Raw genomic sequence first — 14,888 nt, 5'->3', positions numbered from 1 at the left:
TAAATCAAATCCGGTTTAAATTCTAAAACTCCAAAATTGAGTGTCAGAAACAAACCTAAAATCCTTTAGTTGATAATCTATTTTTAGAGAAAAAAAATTCTGTCCTCAAACATGACCAATGACCTTGGATTCTTAATATCACTTGCATATTGATTTGACATTTCCCTAGGGTTAACCACATAAATTTGAATGCATTTTAAGATCCATAAACCCTAAAACTCAAAGTATTTCCATAGATTATAAAGTCTTCAAATATTCATAGTCTATGCCACTGAACATAACATCTTATAGTTTTGACATTAAAAACTTCCCTATGCTCATTGAACGTCACCATTGACCTAAATATGATGTATTGAGACAACATTGGAGGTTGTCTCTCGAATCGAATAGTTTTTTTCGAGAGCGCTTAGGGTTTCTCCCGTGCGAAACCCCAGCGATCTCCTCCCGCCGTTTTTTGCCCTCCCGCCCCCGCGGGGAGGGGGTTTTTTCTCCCCTTCCCTTCTCATGGCTTCCACCTCCTACCTCAACGACTTCCCTCCTCTTCCCGGTTCGGTGGCCCCCCTTGCTAGTGCGCCGTCTGGTCTTGATTTCATTTCCAATCTTACAAATCACGACCCGGTGGCCTCAAAGTTCGAAGTTTCCTTCATCAACCCCACGACTAGGGTGCCGTTCAGTGCTGCTGATCTCAGCCTTGGAGTTCCGGATTGGGGGCTTTCTTTGGTCGGGTATTCTGTTGGCCCTCGTCCTACCTACCTCAGCTTGCAAAACGCCATAAAAAAGGTTTGGGCTATCAAAGGTTCGGTCGACCTCCTTTCTCTGAACGATGGTTTCTTTTTGTTTAAGTTTTCTCTGCCGGAAGATTTTGAGCATGTCTGGTCCGGTGGACCTTGGTTTTTGTTTGGGCGGCCTTTTATCCTTCATAAATGGAATCCCAAATTTAAGCCAAAACGGGAAGATTGCAGCTCGATTCCAATTTGGATTAAGATTGTTGACCTCCCGTTAGCTGTCTGGAACCCGCTTGGAATCTCTAAAATTGCTAGTTTTGTGGGCAAGCCTCTTGCTGTTGATGCACTTACGGCAAGGAAAACCCGTCTAACGTATGCCAGAGTCTGTGTTATGGTTAACTCTGATTCGACATTTCCTGATGAAATTCCCATTTCTATGGATGGCGATGAATACTCTCTCAAGGTTTTATACGACTGGAAACCCACTCCCTGCTCGGGTTGCCGCTCCCTCGTACATCCATCCAATCTTTGCCCAAACAATCCTCAGCCCAAACCGCCTGAGCAATTTAAACATCGTGGAAGAAGCTCCAGTCGGGCACGACAACCACAACCTTCTTCGATTCCCACTCAGAATCCCCTCATTGCCCAGGCTCCTCCTATTCTGCCTGCTATTCTTCCTTCCTCGGTTCTTTTAGCAAATTCCTCCCCGAATCATCCACCTACAGCTTCTTTACCTCCACCCGACAATTCTACCATCATCAACGTGTCACCTGATTCCACCTCCTCTTCACTCCCGGATGCTAGTCGTGCTTCAATTCTACCTCCACCTAACATCCCTACCACTGAACCTCCTATCCAGTTGGCGCCATCTGCTGACGTCTCCATTCCTAACCTCAATTCTCCTGGGGAGGATCTCTCCTCTTCAGATCACTCCACCTCCACTAATTCTCTTCTTAACCCTCCTGAGGATGTCTCTTCTTCTCACACAGCCCTTATTTCTTCTTTTGAGAGGAGTAGGGAAAATTTTCCTGTTTTGACTTCTCCTAATAAATTCTCCATTTTGGCTTTGGATGACCCACCGAACATTGCCCACCAAGCTGGGGAACGTCAAAAAACTGTTGATAATCCTGACTTGGGCTCTTCGCAGAAATCCCAGCATGCTAAAACCACAAGGTCCAAGGGTGCAAAGAAGGCACCTCTACCATCCAACAAGTCTAAATGACCCTTCCCAATATTGGTTGCTGGAACATCCGTGGTTTTAACAATCCGGATAAGGTTCTAGCTTCGAAGAACTTAGCCAACTCCCACCACCTTGATATGTTGTGTCTTTTGGAAGCCAAAATCTCCTCTCAATCCCTTTTGGACCCTTGGTTTTGTCATACCCACAAAGTGTTTCATAACGAGCTTAGCTGCAACAATTTCTCTCACTCATCCTATGGCCGTATATGGATTAAGTGGAACTCTTCCACTGTTTCTTTCTCTCCTACCCTTTCTAATGCCCAATTCATCCATGGTTACCTCTCTTTTGGCAACCAATCTCCTTTTCTTATCACTGTGGTTTATGCTGCTAACACCCCTTTGGAGAGGGGCCTCCTCTGGCAGCAGCTCCTTGCTTTGGCTGATTCGATCTCTTCCCCCTGGATTATTATGGGAGATTTTAACTGTTTTAGAGATCCTAAAGATAAATCTGGAGGTGCTGCTTCGCACTTCAATAGAATGGGGGAGATGAATAGTTGGGTTTTTAGCTCTGGTGTCAATGAGCTTCACTCATCTGGTCTGAATTTCACTTGGTTTAATGGTCGTGCTGATGACCCTATTCACATCAAGTTAGATAGAATGCTTGTGAATCATTGTTGGATGGATACTTTTCCCAACTCTTATTATAAGGTTGTTGCTCCGGGCTGCTCTGACCATTCCCTTTTGCTCCTTTTGGATGGTCCCCCTTCTAATTTGGCAAGAAGATTTCAATTCAAAAATTACTGGCTGAAGTTGGATGAGTTTTGGGCCCTCCTCCTTTCCTCTTTTGCTTCACATCATAATGGCAGCCCGATTGCTAACCTTTATGGCAAGCTCAGATATTTAAAAGCTAACCTAAAATTGATGAAATGGTCTAAGGATCATGTGGTTAAGATGGAACTTGCCACCTTGAATCAAAGCCAGAACACTTGCCTTGAACTTTTACAGCATAATCCAAGGGATCCCCTTCTCAATGCTTCTTTGAAAGATATCAATGCTAACATTTCTAAACTTCAAGGGTTATGGTGCTCTTGGATCATTCAAAGAGCTAAGGCTAAATGGATGCAACATGGGGAAGATGATTTGGGGTTCCTGTATGCCCGCATCAACACTAGAGCTAATTTTTCCAAAATTCATGAAATTACTACGGATGATGGTCATTTCACTTCTCCTACGGATATTGTCAATGCAATTTGCAAGTACTTCAACAACATTTATAATCCTCCAAAGGTTTATGGCATTCTTGAGATCAACTATCCTAATGGTGATTTGGTTCCTTCTCACTTGTCTGTTTTATTGGTTGAGAATGTAACAGACCAGGAAATTAAACAAATTGTTTTTGGTGGGCCATCCAACTCTTCGCCTGGCCCCGATGGTTTTACTTTTGAATTCTTTAAGGGCTCTTGGGAGATTATTGGCCTTTATGTGATTAATGCAGTTAAAAATTTTTTTGCTGTGGGCCACCTTCCCAGGTATGCTAAAGCCACGGCGATTGCTCTCATCCCTAAGCATCCTCATGCTTCTGATATCTCCGATTACCGGCCCATCTCACTTTGTAATGTCTTTTATAAGATCATTACTAAGATTCTTGCTAATCGGCTTAAGATTATCATGCCACATATTATTCACAAGAGTCAAGCTGGTTTATTTCTGAGAGGGTAGCTTCGGATAACATTATCCTGGCTAACGAAATTCTCCAAGATTTTAATGGTTCTTCTAACAAGAAATTTCTCTGTGCTAAATTGGACATCCGTAAGGCCTTTGACTCGGTGTCTTGGGATTTTTTGATTGCTAGGATGAGGATGAAAGGTTTTCCTGAAAAGTTCATCTCGTGGATTAAAGCATGCATTTGTGATGTCCCTTTTTCAGTTTGTATTAATGGTGCTCTCCAAGGGTTTTTTTCCTCTTCTGCTGGTTTAAGACAAGGTTGCCCTCTATCTCCACTTCTCTTTGCGATCGTTATGGATGCCTTTTCGTGCTTCTTGGATTCTAGTTCATTCTTGGGGATTCCTCTCGGGTCTTCCTCCCTCAAGCACCTTCTCTATGCTGATGATGTCTTAGTTTTTGGGTTGGCCACTATTCCTAATGCTAATGAGCTTGCTCAGATTTTAGACAACTTTGCTATGGCATCGGGGCTGCATATCAATAACAACAAATGCTCCATTCTCTTCTCCAAAAACCTTACTATTGCTAATGACATCATGGACATTCTTGGTTTCTCTGCCGTCGATCATACCTTCAAGTACTTGGGCTTGCCTATTTCCACCAAAAAGCTTAATTCTTCTCACTTCCAACCACTACTGAGTAGAATTTCTACTCTACTTGCTGGTTGGAAAGTAAAATTTCTTTCTTTTGCAGGTCGAGTGCAATTCTTGAGATTCACCATTGCTAACACTATCGCTTATTGGATCAGGGGCGCTATAATACCAAAGTCTTGTTGTAAATCTATTGATAGAATGTGCTCTAGATTTCTTTTTCATGGTGATAAAGAGGGGAAAAAATTACATTTGATTGCTTGGAAGGACACTTGCCTTCCTACCTGCTTTGGGGGTTTGGGTATCCCTGACTTGGCCTCTCTTGCCCATGGTTTTGCTGGTTCTTTCATTTGGAGGTTTTTTAACTCCTCTTCTTTGGTCTTTGATTGGTATAGACATAGATTTACTTCCCCTTTTAAACCTGCTCCTCATAAGTGCTCAAAGTATTGGAAATTTATTTGTGGGGTGGCTAACAAGCTTAAAGGACATCTAAATATCACGGTTAATGTTGATAATTGCAGCAAAATTTCTTTTTATTGGGATCCTTGGTTGAATGGCACTTCTTTGGCTGACATTGTCCCCTTTTCATCTGAACTATTGGGGCCTATTTCGATGTTCTGGAATTCTCTTTGGGCTGTGCCGGAATTCCTCCCTCTTGAGGTTCGGCATAGCATTTTTGCTACTTCTGTGCGGGAAAATTCTTGTGGTTCCATTACTTGGATTGGTACTGAAAAACCTAATTTTAAAGTTTTTAGATTGAATTATTTCGAAGGGAGACAAAAGGTTAACTGGCATCATTTTATCTGGCATAAAAGGGCAGCTCTTAGATTTTCATCTTATTCCTGGCTTTTAATTCGTGGTGGTCTTAAGTTGGCTGACATCTTAGCCAGGAGAAATATTTTTATTGATGCAAACTGTCCTCTGTGCCGGTTTGGGGATGAATCTGGATCCCATGTCTTTTTCCAATGCAATTACTCTTTCGCTGTTATCACACATCTTCTTCCTGTGTTGGATTCCTTTTTGTTTAGGCCTACTATTCTGCAGTTATTTGAGTTTATTGATGAGCTATGCATTTATAACAAGGTGGAGAAGAATTTATGTTTTTCTATCATTTGTGCTTCTGTTTATTTTATTTGGAGAGAGCGGAATAATAGGAGATTCTCGGAATCTCATATCACTACTCAGGTCTTGTGCCGAAACTTGGTTTTGGCTATCTCTAGGAAATGGTCTGGGAGGAAGAATAGGGAAATGCTTTCTATTTCTTTTCCTCAATGTTTTATTTGAAGGCTGGTTGTTGGTTCGGTGGATGTTGGGCTTACTGGAGATTCTTTATTGAATTTTTTGAGAGAAATTATTCCCCTAAGAATCATCTTATTGCTGGACGGTGGTTTTGTTGGAGGAGGTACTTAAATTGCTGCTATCAATTGACTCATGCGAATAGAATCTCTGCTGGTTGGTTTTGCTGCAGTTCAAACCGTGCGTTTGGGGTTGGCTCCCCCCTCCTTTTGGTTGGCAGTTGGTTACACGGCTATTTCTTGTGCTGCTTTTGGATGCATGAATATTTTGGGATTGGTTTTTGTGATCGGACGATGATGACTGGAGCTGCCCTTGTGCCTCTCCCTTTGGATGGCCTTTGGAGTTCTTCTTACCTGTGGCATTTTGTTTGGCCTGGCAGCTTCGCGTGCACCCTGCTCCACTATGGTGCTGTTCTTCATTGGCAACCAGGGAGAATGTTGCGACGTTTTCTCTTGGCACTGGACTTATGAGCTTTCTGGCTTTGATGTTTGTTTGTCCTTGGGCAGTCTCCAAGGCTAACTGAGTCCTGATTTTTGTTTTTTCTCTCATTTGCTTGCGTTTTCCTTTTTGTGGTTCTTTCATTGGGGTTATTGGGTATAGTTTTGGCTAGTTTTCTAGCCACTTTTTCTGTATCTGTAATTCTGTAATTTTGGTATATTCAATATACGGGCCTCGCCCCAAATTTTCCCAAAAAAAGGAGAAAATCTTGTTTCCTATTTGGATAGACCTCTATAATCTATGATCTATAGAACAGAGGGGGCCCCTTTACCTTTTTATATAAATAGACTATTCTATTTGTATAGATATGCTAGAGGGGCATATCCAATTGAACACGAAAACCAGGTGGGAACATGAAAATCGGGAGGGAAACCAAAAACCGTGCGAGAAACCATGCAGGAAATTGAAAACCGTAAGGGAAATTGAAACCAGACCCAAAACTAAGCGGCTCGATGAGCTAGCTCGAGCTTGCGTTTAGACTAACAAATTGAGCTCGATAGTGTGGAAGACCACGATCGCCAAAGCAATCATATATGACAAGAAAAACAAAACTTATGATTGTGCCGTACAAGGTGAAAATTTTTGAATAAAGCAAAATATTCATCATCCTCTGGTGATACAATCGAAAAATTACACTGCACGAATACTCAATAGCTATCATCACAGACTTGCGAAAAAATTCCCAAATTTTCCAATCCAATGAAACCCACAGAATCGAAGACCACGATCACCAAGGCCTTTAAAAATCATATAGAGAAAATTGCCAATCGCTAGAAGCAACAGAAACTTCCATAAGCAGATAGAATAAAAACAACTTATTCCAGCATAGGCCATTCCATAAGTTCACGATATGCATAACCTCACAAAAGTTCTTCCATTTAGATGTCTCAGCAACAATAGCTTCTCTCTAATCTGAGAATAAAACACAAGATGATGCCAAAGGAGAAATCACACTCAAATAAAAGATGAGCAATATAATTTTCAAAAATTTTGCATAAGTGGCTAGTAGAAAGAGCATGAATACCCCTTATCAATAGCTTATCAGCAATTTGAAGCCTACAAATCAAAGCCAGCCACTAAAATCAAGAGTAAGTAACATAATAGTTCTTATACTACATGAAGTGAAACTACGATACATTAGAAGAATTATCAAAGTAATACAAAAGAAAATCTTGTAAAATAGGAGAATCACAAATAAGAAAAGAGACCGTTTGATGAGGTCATCGACAGACATTTTAGGCAGGTTTATCGGCGAAGGAATCGTAGATCGACGGCTACGATCGGGAGTTATTATTTTTGATGTTGTCATGTCATTTTTAAGTTATTTTATTTTATGTATCTTTTATTTCATGTACTAGTGACGATTTCGCCCTTATGTAGGCGTCCAAATGCTTCCAGGGAGAAATCCCGCCCCTCTCCCCCTTGGATTTCGAAATTCATGCATTAAGTTTTCTTTTAATTCTTTCCTAAAATAGCGCCCTAAATTTAGGAAGAGTTTTAAATGAAATCTTAGCCTTTTGAATTCAAATTCAAAACTCCCTTGATTAAAAAAAAACTGAAAATTAAATTCAGGATTTAATCAAACCGTGGGCCCCTCCAATTAAATAAAATCCTTTTTTCTCTTCTTGCTTGGCCGGCCACTCCACCTAATTTTCTCTCTCTACTTGCCACCTAAGCACCCCATAATCACCCTCTTAATTTTCCCTCCTTAATCGCCCCTCTCTCCCACCTAATTAACGGAAATTTTAAGAGCAAATAACTTCTCCTTCCCCGCCCAAAATCTGAAATTTAACTTTAGATTTTCCCTCCAATCCTCTCCATAGCTCACGGCGCAAATCCCTTCTCTTGTCTCCTTCCCTCCCTTCTTCAATGTCAAATGGCGGATCCGGAGCTTGAATGGGGATTAGTATTCCACGCCGACGGGAGCATTGATGTCCTACGTTCTCCTTGCTTTGACGTAGGATTTGAAGACGATGCCACAATCGAAGAGTACTTGGAGCGAGTCGTCCCGATTCTCGCAAGTATCTTCGACCGACAGTTTCGTGGCTACACTTGGATGATCATCGGACGCCATCCGCCACCACCTTCCCCGTCGAATACCTCTTCGGTAACAAAGTCTTTCGTCGCCTTTTCCGTAGTGGTGCTCCTCATCTTCGCATGGTTCTTTCTTCTTCGCTAAAGCCCAAGAGTGAACGAGAGAGAGAGGGTACTCAAGGTGAAATTCTTCATTATTAATTGTGGGATTTTTGTTATGAGCAATTAAGTAGATCTTTTATTTTGGGAGTGTTATGAATTGTTTGGTTATCTCAAAGCAAATCTTCGCCTTGAATAACTTTCATGTTATTTTCCAAATGCAATTCCTACAATGATTCACATCACCGTTGGCAGAGAGGCCGGGGGCGCAACATGGAATTTTTGGAGCCCAAAATATATCCCATGCACTCATTTTTGTTCTATGGATGATAGACATGTAATATTAAAGTTAAGTGTTAGATATGTAAATAGCATGAAATAAAATGCCATGTATGTAAATCCCCCAAAAGTTATCCCAAAGACTATTGACTATCCAAGATAGAGTAAGCATCAATTTTGAAAGAGATTCTCCTCATAAAAAAATGAAAAACCTCTAAAATCCTTGGATACTTTTTATAAAGCCCTGTTGACAATCATTCCCTCTTACAGAAGCATTACTAGGTAAGTCTTTGGGCCTCAATCATCTTGTGTCATCAATATATAGATAACTCGATGGTGTAGGAGAAAAAGGATAGACTTCAACTGGGTAAAATCTTAAGAAATAATCCACACTAGAGTCTGAATGTTTCCGTTTGAGTAGATTTAAAACTGAATATATATAGTGTAATATTTAAGTAAAAGATATAGTGGGGGATTTGTGACTTCGGGCGATCAAGTCATCAATAAGAGTATAGACAATCCATCCATTAATTCATCACCATGGAGATTGCAACATATGCAAGGGCCTTCCAAACTGCTCCGTGGCAATGCAAGAGAATAGCAGAGAAGCATTACAATCACTAAAGCGCCATCCAAACCAATTCAAATCATCAATAGAGTGGTGAAGAATTGTCTTCCATGGTGAATGTTCAATAACTACCATCGCCAAAGTAAATGTTGTTTGGCTTAGAAGTATGATTAAACTCTAGTAGGATTTAATAAACTGAAATTCAACTTTACATGCAAATTTCAACTGTATATCTCACTGCAAGTTAAATCCACCCTTTCCCTCTTTTTGCGGTATATCCCACATTGGAAACATTCCTAACCAGGGTAAGATAGCTCTACATTTTGGATTTCAATATCTAGAGAGAGAGAGAGAGAGAGAGCATGATCAAAGCTTTAGGCAAAAAAAATCATCAGCATTGAAAAAATCTGGATTTAAACAGCAACTTAACCGAGTTAGAGATGAGATTAATTTTGGGGTGAAGCATCACACTGCATCACTCATGTATTTCAGCAGACAACAGGAAAATCTGTTTCAGAAAAGGTGGGCAAAGAAAGTGAAAGTTTAGGACTCAGATTTGCCTTGCTTCCATCATCAAGCAGATCTACCCACTTGTTCTATAACAGCGACACGCAGATGCAGCGGTTTCCCATAGATTAGCGGGCCATCCAAGCTGCTACGGCACCACTGCAAGAGGAGCATTGCGATATCTGAAGCACATTGGAAACATTCCTAACAAGGGTAAGATCACTTTTCATTTTCGATTTTTCCCAATTTGAAAGAGAGAGAGAAAGAAAGAGAGCGTTCATGGTCAAAGCTTCAGGCATAAGAAATCATCAGCATCAGCATTGGAGAAGGCAGACGGAAGAGACGATCCACTCCATAATTAAAGAGCAATACCTAACAATAACCGAACATAGCAATACCATGTTCCGGTCCGGGTCGGGCCACGCGGTAAAATGTAAGAGCACGTGGCGACATGTTATTGACGTCCGAACGTAGAGCTACGTCAAGACACCTGACCTAATAATTGTTCACATATTCCAGATTTAGGGGCAGTTTGGGATTTAAGTCGGATCTACACTAAAACCAGTCAAACGATTATTGTGCGCAAGTTAAATCCCGGATTTACTAAATCCCTTGGTTCGACCTCTCAAATTTAGGATTCGTTTGGGACAGTTTTCTTAGGACATTCTAAAAGCTTTAAAGCTTGGGCCAACATCATCTTATGATACCAGAATATAGGTTCCTACATAGCCTACCATGATCGGTTATTTATGCTCTTATGGGCCTCAATTGTTTGTTTCAGAGCATGTTTAATAGAAAAGCGCGTAAATTAATCGGGCTCAGATTCATCTTTGTTAAATCATTTCGCAAATCAGCCCGCTAGTTCTCTGCCAGTGACGCATGGATGGAGCGGTTGCTCGTGCATGTACGGGCCATCCAAGAACCTCCATCTTCAATGGGTAGGAATATAGGATATCCCTGAAGCACCATAGAAACGTATCCTGCTCTACTCTAGGTGGGCAAGTTCATCATATGTGATAGATTTCAATTTTTCATCATTATCGCCCAGTGCTCAGAGAGAGAGAGAGAGAGAGAGGGTTGTCGTGACTTCCGTAAGGGGAAACTTCAAGAAATGGATTATGCATATTAATCTTTGTGTGTTTTGTTGCGTCATGGAGTATTCATAGCGGCGGAGAAATATAAAGTTTAATGTCTTAGCCTTGTACAAAAATCCGACACACAATCAGATAAAAAGAGAGGGTGCATCATTCACTAGAGGCACCAAGATTGTTACGTGGAAAACCCCAGAAAAGGGGGAAAACCACAGGGCCTAACTAATTTGAATGAATCCACTAGTATTGCAGTTGATTACAAATGAGTCCCTCCCCTGGGGAAAAGCGTTAGCTTGATGAACATCTTATAGAGTACATTACATGATGAAAATACAAAGAATCACTACTGATGTGTTCATTGGTTTGAAGGACCGTAGTTGGTGGGCGATGTAAGTCGGAAGGACCATAGTCGTATGCGACGGATGTCGGGAGGACTGTAGTCGATGGGCGACGTAAGTCGGAAGGACCGTAGTCGGTGGGCGACGTAAGTCACTAGGATCATTGTCTGACAACGAAGGTCAGAATGACTGCGTCAGGTAGAAAGTCCGTCAATGAACAGAAATCCGGCATCAGATAGATGTCTGAAGAAAGTCCAACAACAAATTCTTCAACAAGATAAGACACTGAAATTCAGATTATTACGTTCTTTCCATTTGAGATATATAATCAGCAAAACTATTCAACAAATGCAATACTACACTTTGGAAGTTACCCAGCAAAGTACTGAATTCAGAACCAAGGAAACTCATCAAATAGCAGGAAGAACAGAAAGCAATATTTGATGGAAGATAATTGCGGCTAAATATGATCTAAAGTCATTACAATAAGAAATAGAGAAAGAAAGATAAATAGAACAGATAGCACAAAAGTTCAATGTACATTAATTTGGTTAATGTCATCTTCTTCAGCTTCAAAACTCAAACTAAGAGTCTGCAACTTAAAGCCTGCACTTTGTATAATCTCCACCAAATTTGCGGCAACGCCTGTAGCTTGTACTGTTGTATGTTGTGTCAACTATATAAGCAAGATAATATTTCAGAAAAAAAAAGTTTTTGTTTGTATCTACTAACGCAGTATAAGAGTTCAATCGATATGATGTTTAAAGTAAAGCTGTGAGGTGCACACATTTAAAAAAATCACTACCACCGACTATAAAACCTGCTTTACAAGCCTAAATCTACCCTTGGCTATCCCGCTTCCAAATTAGCTTCCAACCGCCCACCAGAAGCTTTTGGTGAACCCAAGAAATTCCTTGATCTCCTAAGCATTACCACATCTGTAACAGAATAACATTAGGTCACATTGTTTTTTCAACACTTCATTTTCAAGAAAGCCTCACCAACTTAGAATTTATTGATACATCGATAAAATAAAAATCTCTAAAAATTTATTCAAAAATGATACAATACACATCATATCAAATTTTTAGAGATTTACAAACATAGCATTCCAGAAAATCTAATTTTCATATCAATCACCTAACCTTACCATGTCATAACAATCATTTCTTTTTTTTCTTTTTTTTTTCTGTTTTGAGAACCTGAATACAAACATAAATGCCATATCTGTGAGAGGTTGCATCATAGTAAAATGCTAAACCCAGCAGTCATGACGAACAACAAGAGGCCATAGAGGCAATGACTCAATTCTCCTTTCCATCAGCAAGATCCATTTATTTATTCCTCACAACAATACAGACGCAGCGGTTGCCCCACAATGCAAGGGCCTTCCAAGCTGCTCCGTCGATCTTTACGAATATCCAGAGACTTCCCAATCATTAAAATCAACCAACCAGTGTTGTTTGGATTCAAGTAGGAGATAGAAAATTGTTTGTTGCGTCCTAGAATATTCGCGGCCATTCATTGGGGGGGAGGCGTTGGTTTGTTGCAAATATACATCATATAGAGTGAATGACATGGAGGTCAGGCGGAATTCTGACGTCATTTGGAGATCGGGCGAAATTCCGTCGTCACTTGGAGGTCGGGCGAAATTCCAGCATCACTAGAAAATCGGGCGGAATTCCAACGATGGTCGAGGAGTTTCTTCCCTCCTATTCTTCTCTTCTCATCTGCTTCCATCCTTCTTCCTCTTTGCTTGGGCCCCTCTCTCAAGACTAATGAGAGGCTATTTATAATTTTTTGAGAATAGCATGGCCAGTAAATAGGAGGAAAATCAGGGGTTGAGTGTGGAGGGGTTTGGATGGACGGCAGATATTGAATCCCTTGATCGTGGACCATTCGTCAGACATTTGAAAGTCTTAATGATATCGGAATTTGGTGACCTTGGGCTCATTACATTCGTCTCGTCCAGCCGCTCGATTCGACTATAAGCATGTCATATTTGGAAACTTTTTGGTAATCCAAATTATCGATTGAACCTTCCGACTATGCTTCGGGCCTTCAATTTTGACCCATTTGTGCTTGGATTGAGATGAATTTAGCGTCAATATGTTCAAATTTCTGAGACAATCAATTCAACTATAAGTTTGCTGAAATCGGAGTTCAGATAATCCCAGAATTAATTTTTGAAGTTTCCAACTTGATTTTTGCCTCGAGATTCGTGCCCGATCAAGATAATTTTTTGATGACATATCTAGTTTCATACTAGAAATTGAACCATTTTTTAGATTCATCCATGCAAACCTTACGTATCGAGGAGAGGATACCAAGTGGCAGAAAGAGCTAGTTGTAAGCCATATAGTAAGCATTGGATTATGGAGAAAAAAATGGATAAGTAAATCTAGAAAGAACTTTTAATCACTAAATTAGATGAGACAATTAAGTTAAATGGATAGAACAAATCCAAGAAAGCACATCCTTGAAACTACTACACGGTAAAATCCTAACTACCAAAAGGCCAAATTCACATTTCAATCAGGCGCAGCGGTTGCCTGTAGATGCAAGGGCCCTCAAAGGTGCTCCGTGCCAATGAAAGAGAATAGCACAAAAGCATTCAGAACTCAAAGGCTTCATTTGGGACGGTTTTCTTCCTGCTTCTTAAAATGACTTTCTAGTATAAAAATTAAACCACAACCCTCACTAGAGTGATGGAACATTGCATTCCACGGTAAATGACCAATCATTCGGGTGTATTTTTCAGACAGATGATCAAATAGATGAAGATATCATTAGTAGAATTTAAGTAGAGAAATGCATCAGCACTATTGTGTCATAGAAAAGTATTCCAAAAACTTAATAAAAAATTCTAAAAAATGGTGGTGAGACATATAATGCTTTATGACACAGAATATTAGTCATTAAAAGAAAATCATAAAATTAAGTTAAGTGCAGCAGAGATGAGAATTTTCAGGCGGATGGAGAAATTATTCTGTGGGGACATCGTACGCTGTCCGTAGGAAAATCAGAGCGCGCCACATCACCCCTTTTTTGTGTACTACGGCTAGATACCAAAAGACGTGGGTGGCTTTATACTTTGATACGCCTCCGGACGATCATGGGTGGCTTTATACTAAGAGATAAATTGTGAAATGAGCGTTTTAGTGAAAATTTTGAAGTAGCTCCCATAATAGATCAGATTAAAAAAACTTGCCTTAGATGATTTGATCACATAAAATATCTACATTATAATGACCTGAGTAGATGTACAAAATTGGGGAATTTACAAACAACTTTATTTCATATGTTAAAGTGGCATATGTTAAGAAAAGCAAAGCTAAACATATAAACTCTTGTTTAGAAAGATATAGAAAAGATATTTTCTTCTAAGATTTAAATGAAAAATTAACTTTAAACAAAACATATTGAATAAAAAATTTCAGGGCTCACAATGAATATTTTTTTTCTTTCAAATTCAAACTCAAAACCTATCACCCCAAGGCCCCAAATGCTCGTGCTTAAAACTGTTGAAATCTCTAAAAATTTATTCAAAAATGATACATTAAACATCATATCAAATTTTTAGAGATTTACATACATAGCATAAAAAACAATCTAATTTTCATATCAATCATACGTTCATAACAATCTTTTTTTTTTTTTCTCTTTTGAGAACTTGAATACAAACATAAATACCATATATGTGAGATGCTGCATCACAGTAAACTACTAAACCCAGCAGTCATAACTAACAGCAACAGAGCATAGAGGCAATGACTCAAATTCTCCTTTCCATCATAAAGATCATCTATTTATTCCTCACACCAACGCACAGACTCAGTGGTAGCCCCACAATACGCAAGGGCCTTCCAAGCTGATCCGAGCCATTGCAAGAGAATGTGGGCTCCGAAAAATTCCAATTTTTAGAGATGTGTGATCCCGGGAGAATTTTCAGAAGGCAGATT

At 39.9% G+C, this 14,888-nt stretch overlaps 1 protein-coding gene across 1 annotated transcript; it reads left to right on the top strand.

The window, feature by feature from the left end:
• The first annotated feature begins 3,757 nt into the window (after nucleotides 1-3,757).
• On the top strand, nucleotides 3,758-6,035 carry LOC110110968. The gene is made up of 4 exons (XM_020842631.2): nucleotides 3,758-5,145; nucleotides 5,503-5,618; nucleotides 5,685-5,788; nucleotides 5,892-6,035. Exons 1-4 carry the CDS (start codon nucleotides 3,758-3,760, stop codon nucleotides 6,033-6,035), a joined length of 1,752 nt encoding a protein of 583 aa, XP_020698290.2.
• Nucleotides 6,036-14,888: the final 8,853 nt, after the last annotated feature.

This window comes from Dendrobium catenatum, unplaced genomic scaffold (genome assembly GCF_001605985.2).
Source record: "Dendrobium catenatum unplaced genomic scaffold, ASM160598v2 fragScaff_scaffold_1499, whole genome shotgun sequence".
NCBI lineage: Eukaryota > Viridiplantae > Streptophyta > Magnoliopsida > Asparagales > Orchidaceae > Dendrobium > Dendrobium catenatum.
The sequence above is the reverse complement of the archived record's forward strand: the minus strand, read 5'-3'. Positions and strand labels throughout refer to the sequence as shown.

Coding starts and splice junctions, on each gene's coding strand:
- LOC110110968 (XM_020842631.2), top strand. CDS start 3,758: ATGAGGATGAAAGGTTTTCCTGAAAAGTTCATCTCGTGGATTAAAGCA. Junction 5,619..5,684: donor CGGTGGTTTTGTTGGAGGAG/GTACTTAAATTG, acceptor GTTTTGCTGCAG/TTCAAACCGTGCGTTTGGGG. Junction 5,789..5,891: donor GCATGAATATTTTGGGATTG/GTTTTTGTGATC, acceptor TTGGCCTGGCAG/CTTCGCGTGCACCCTGCTCC.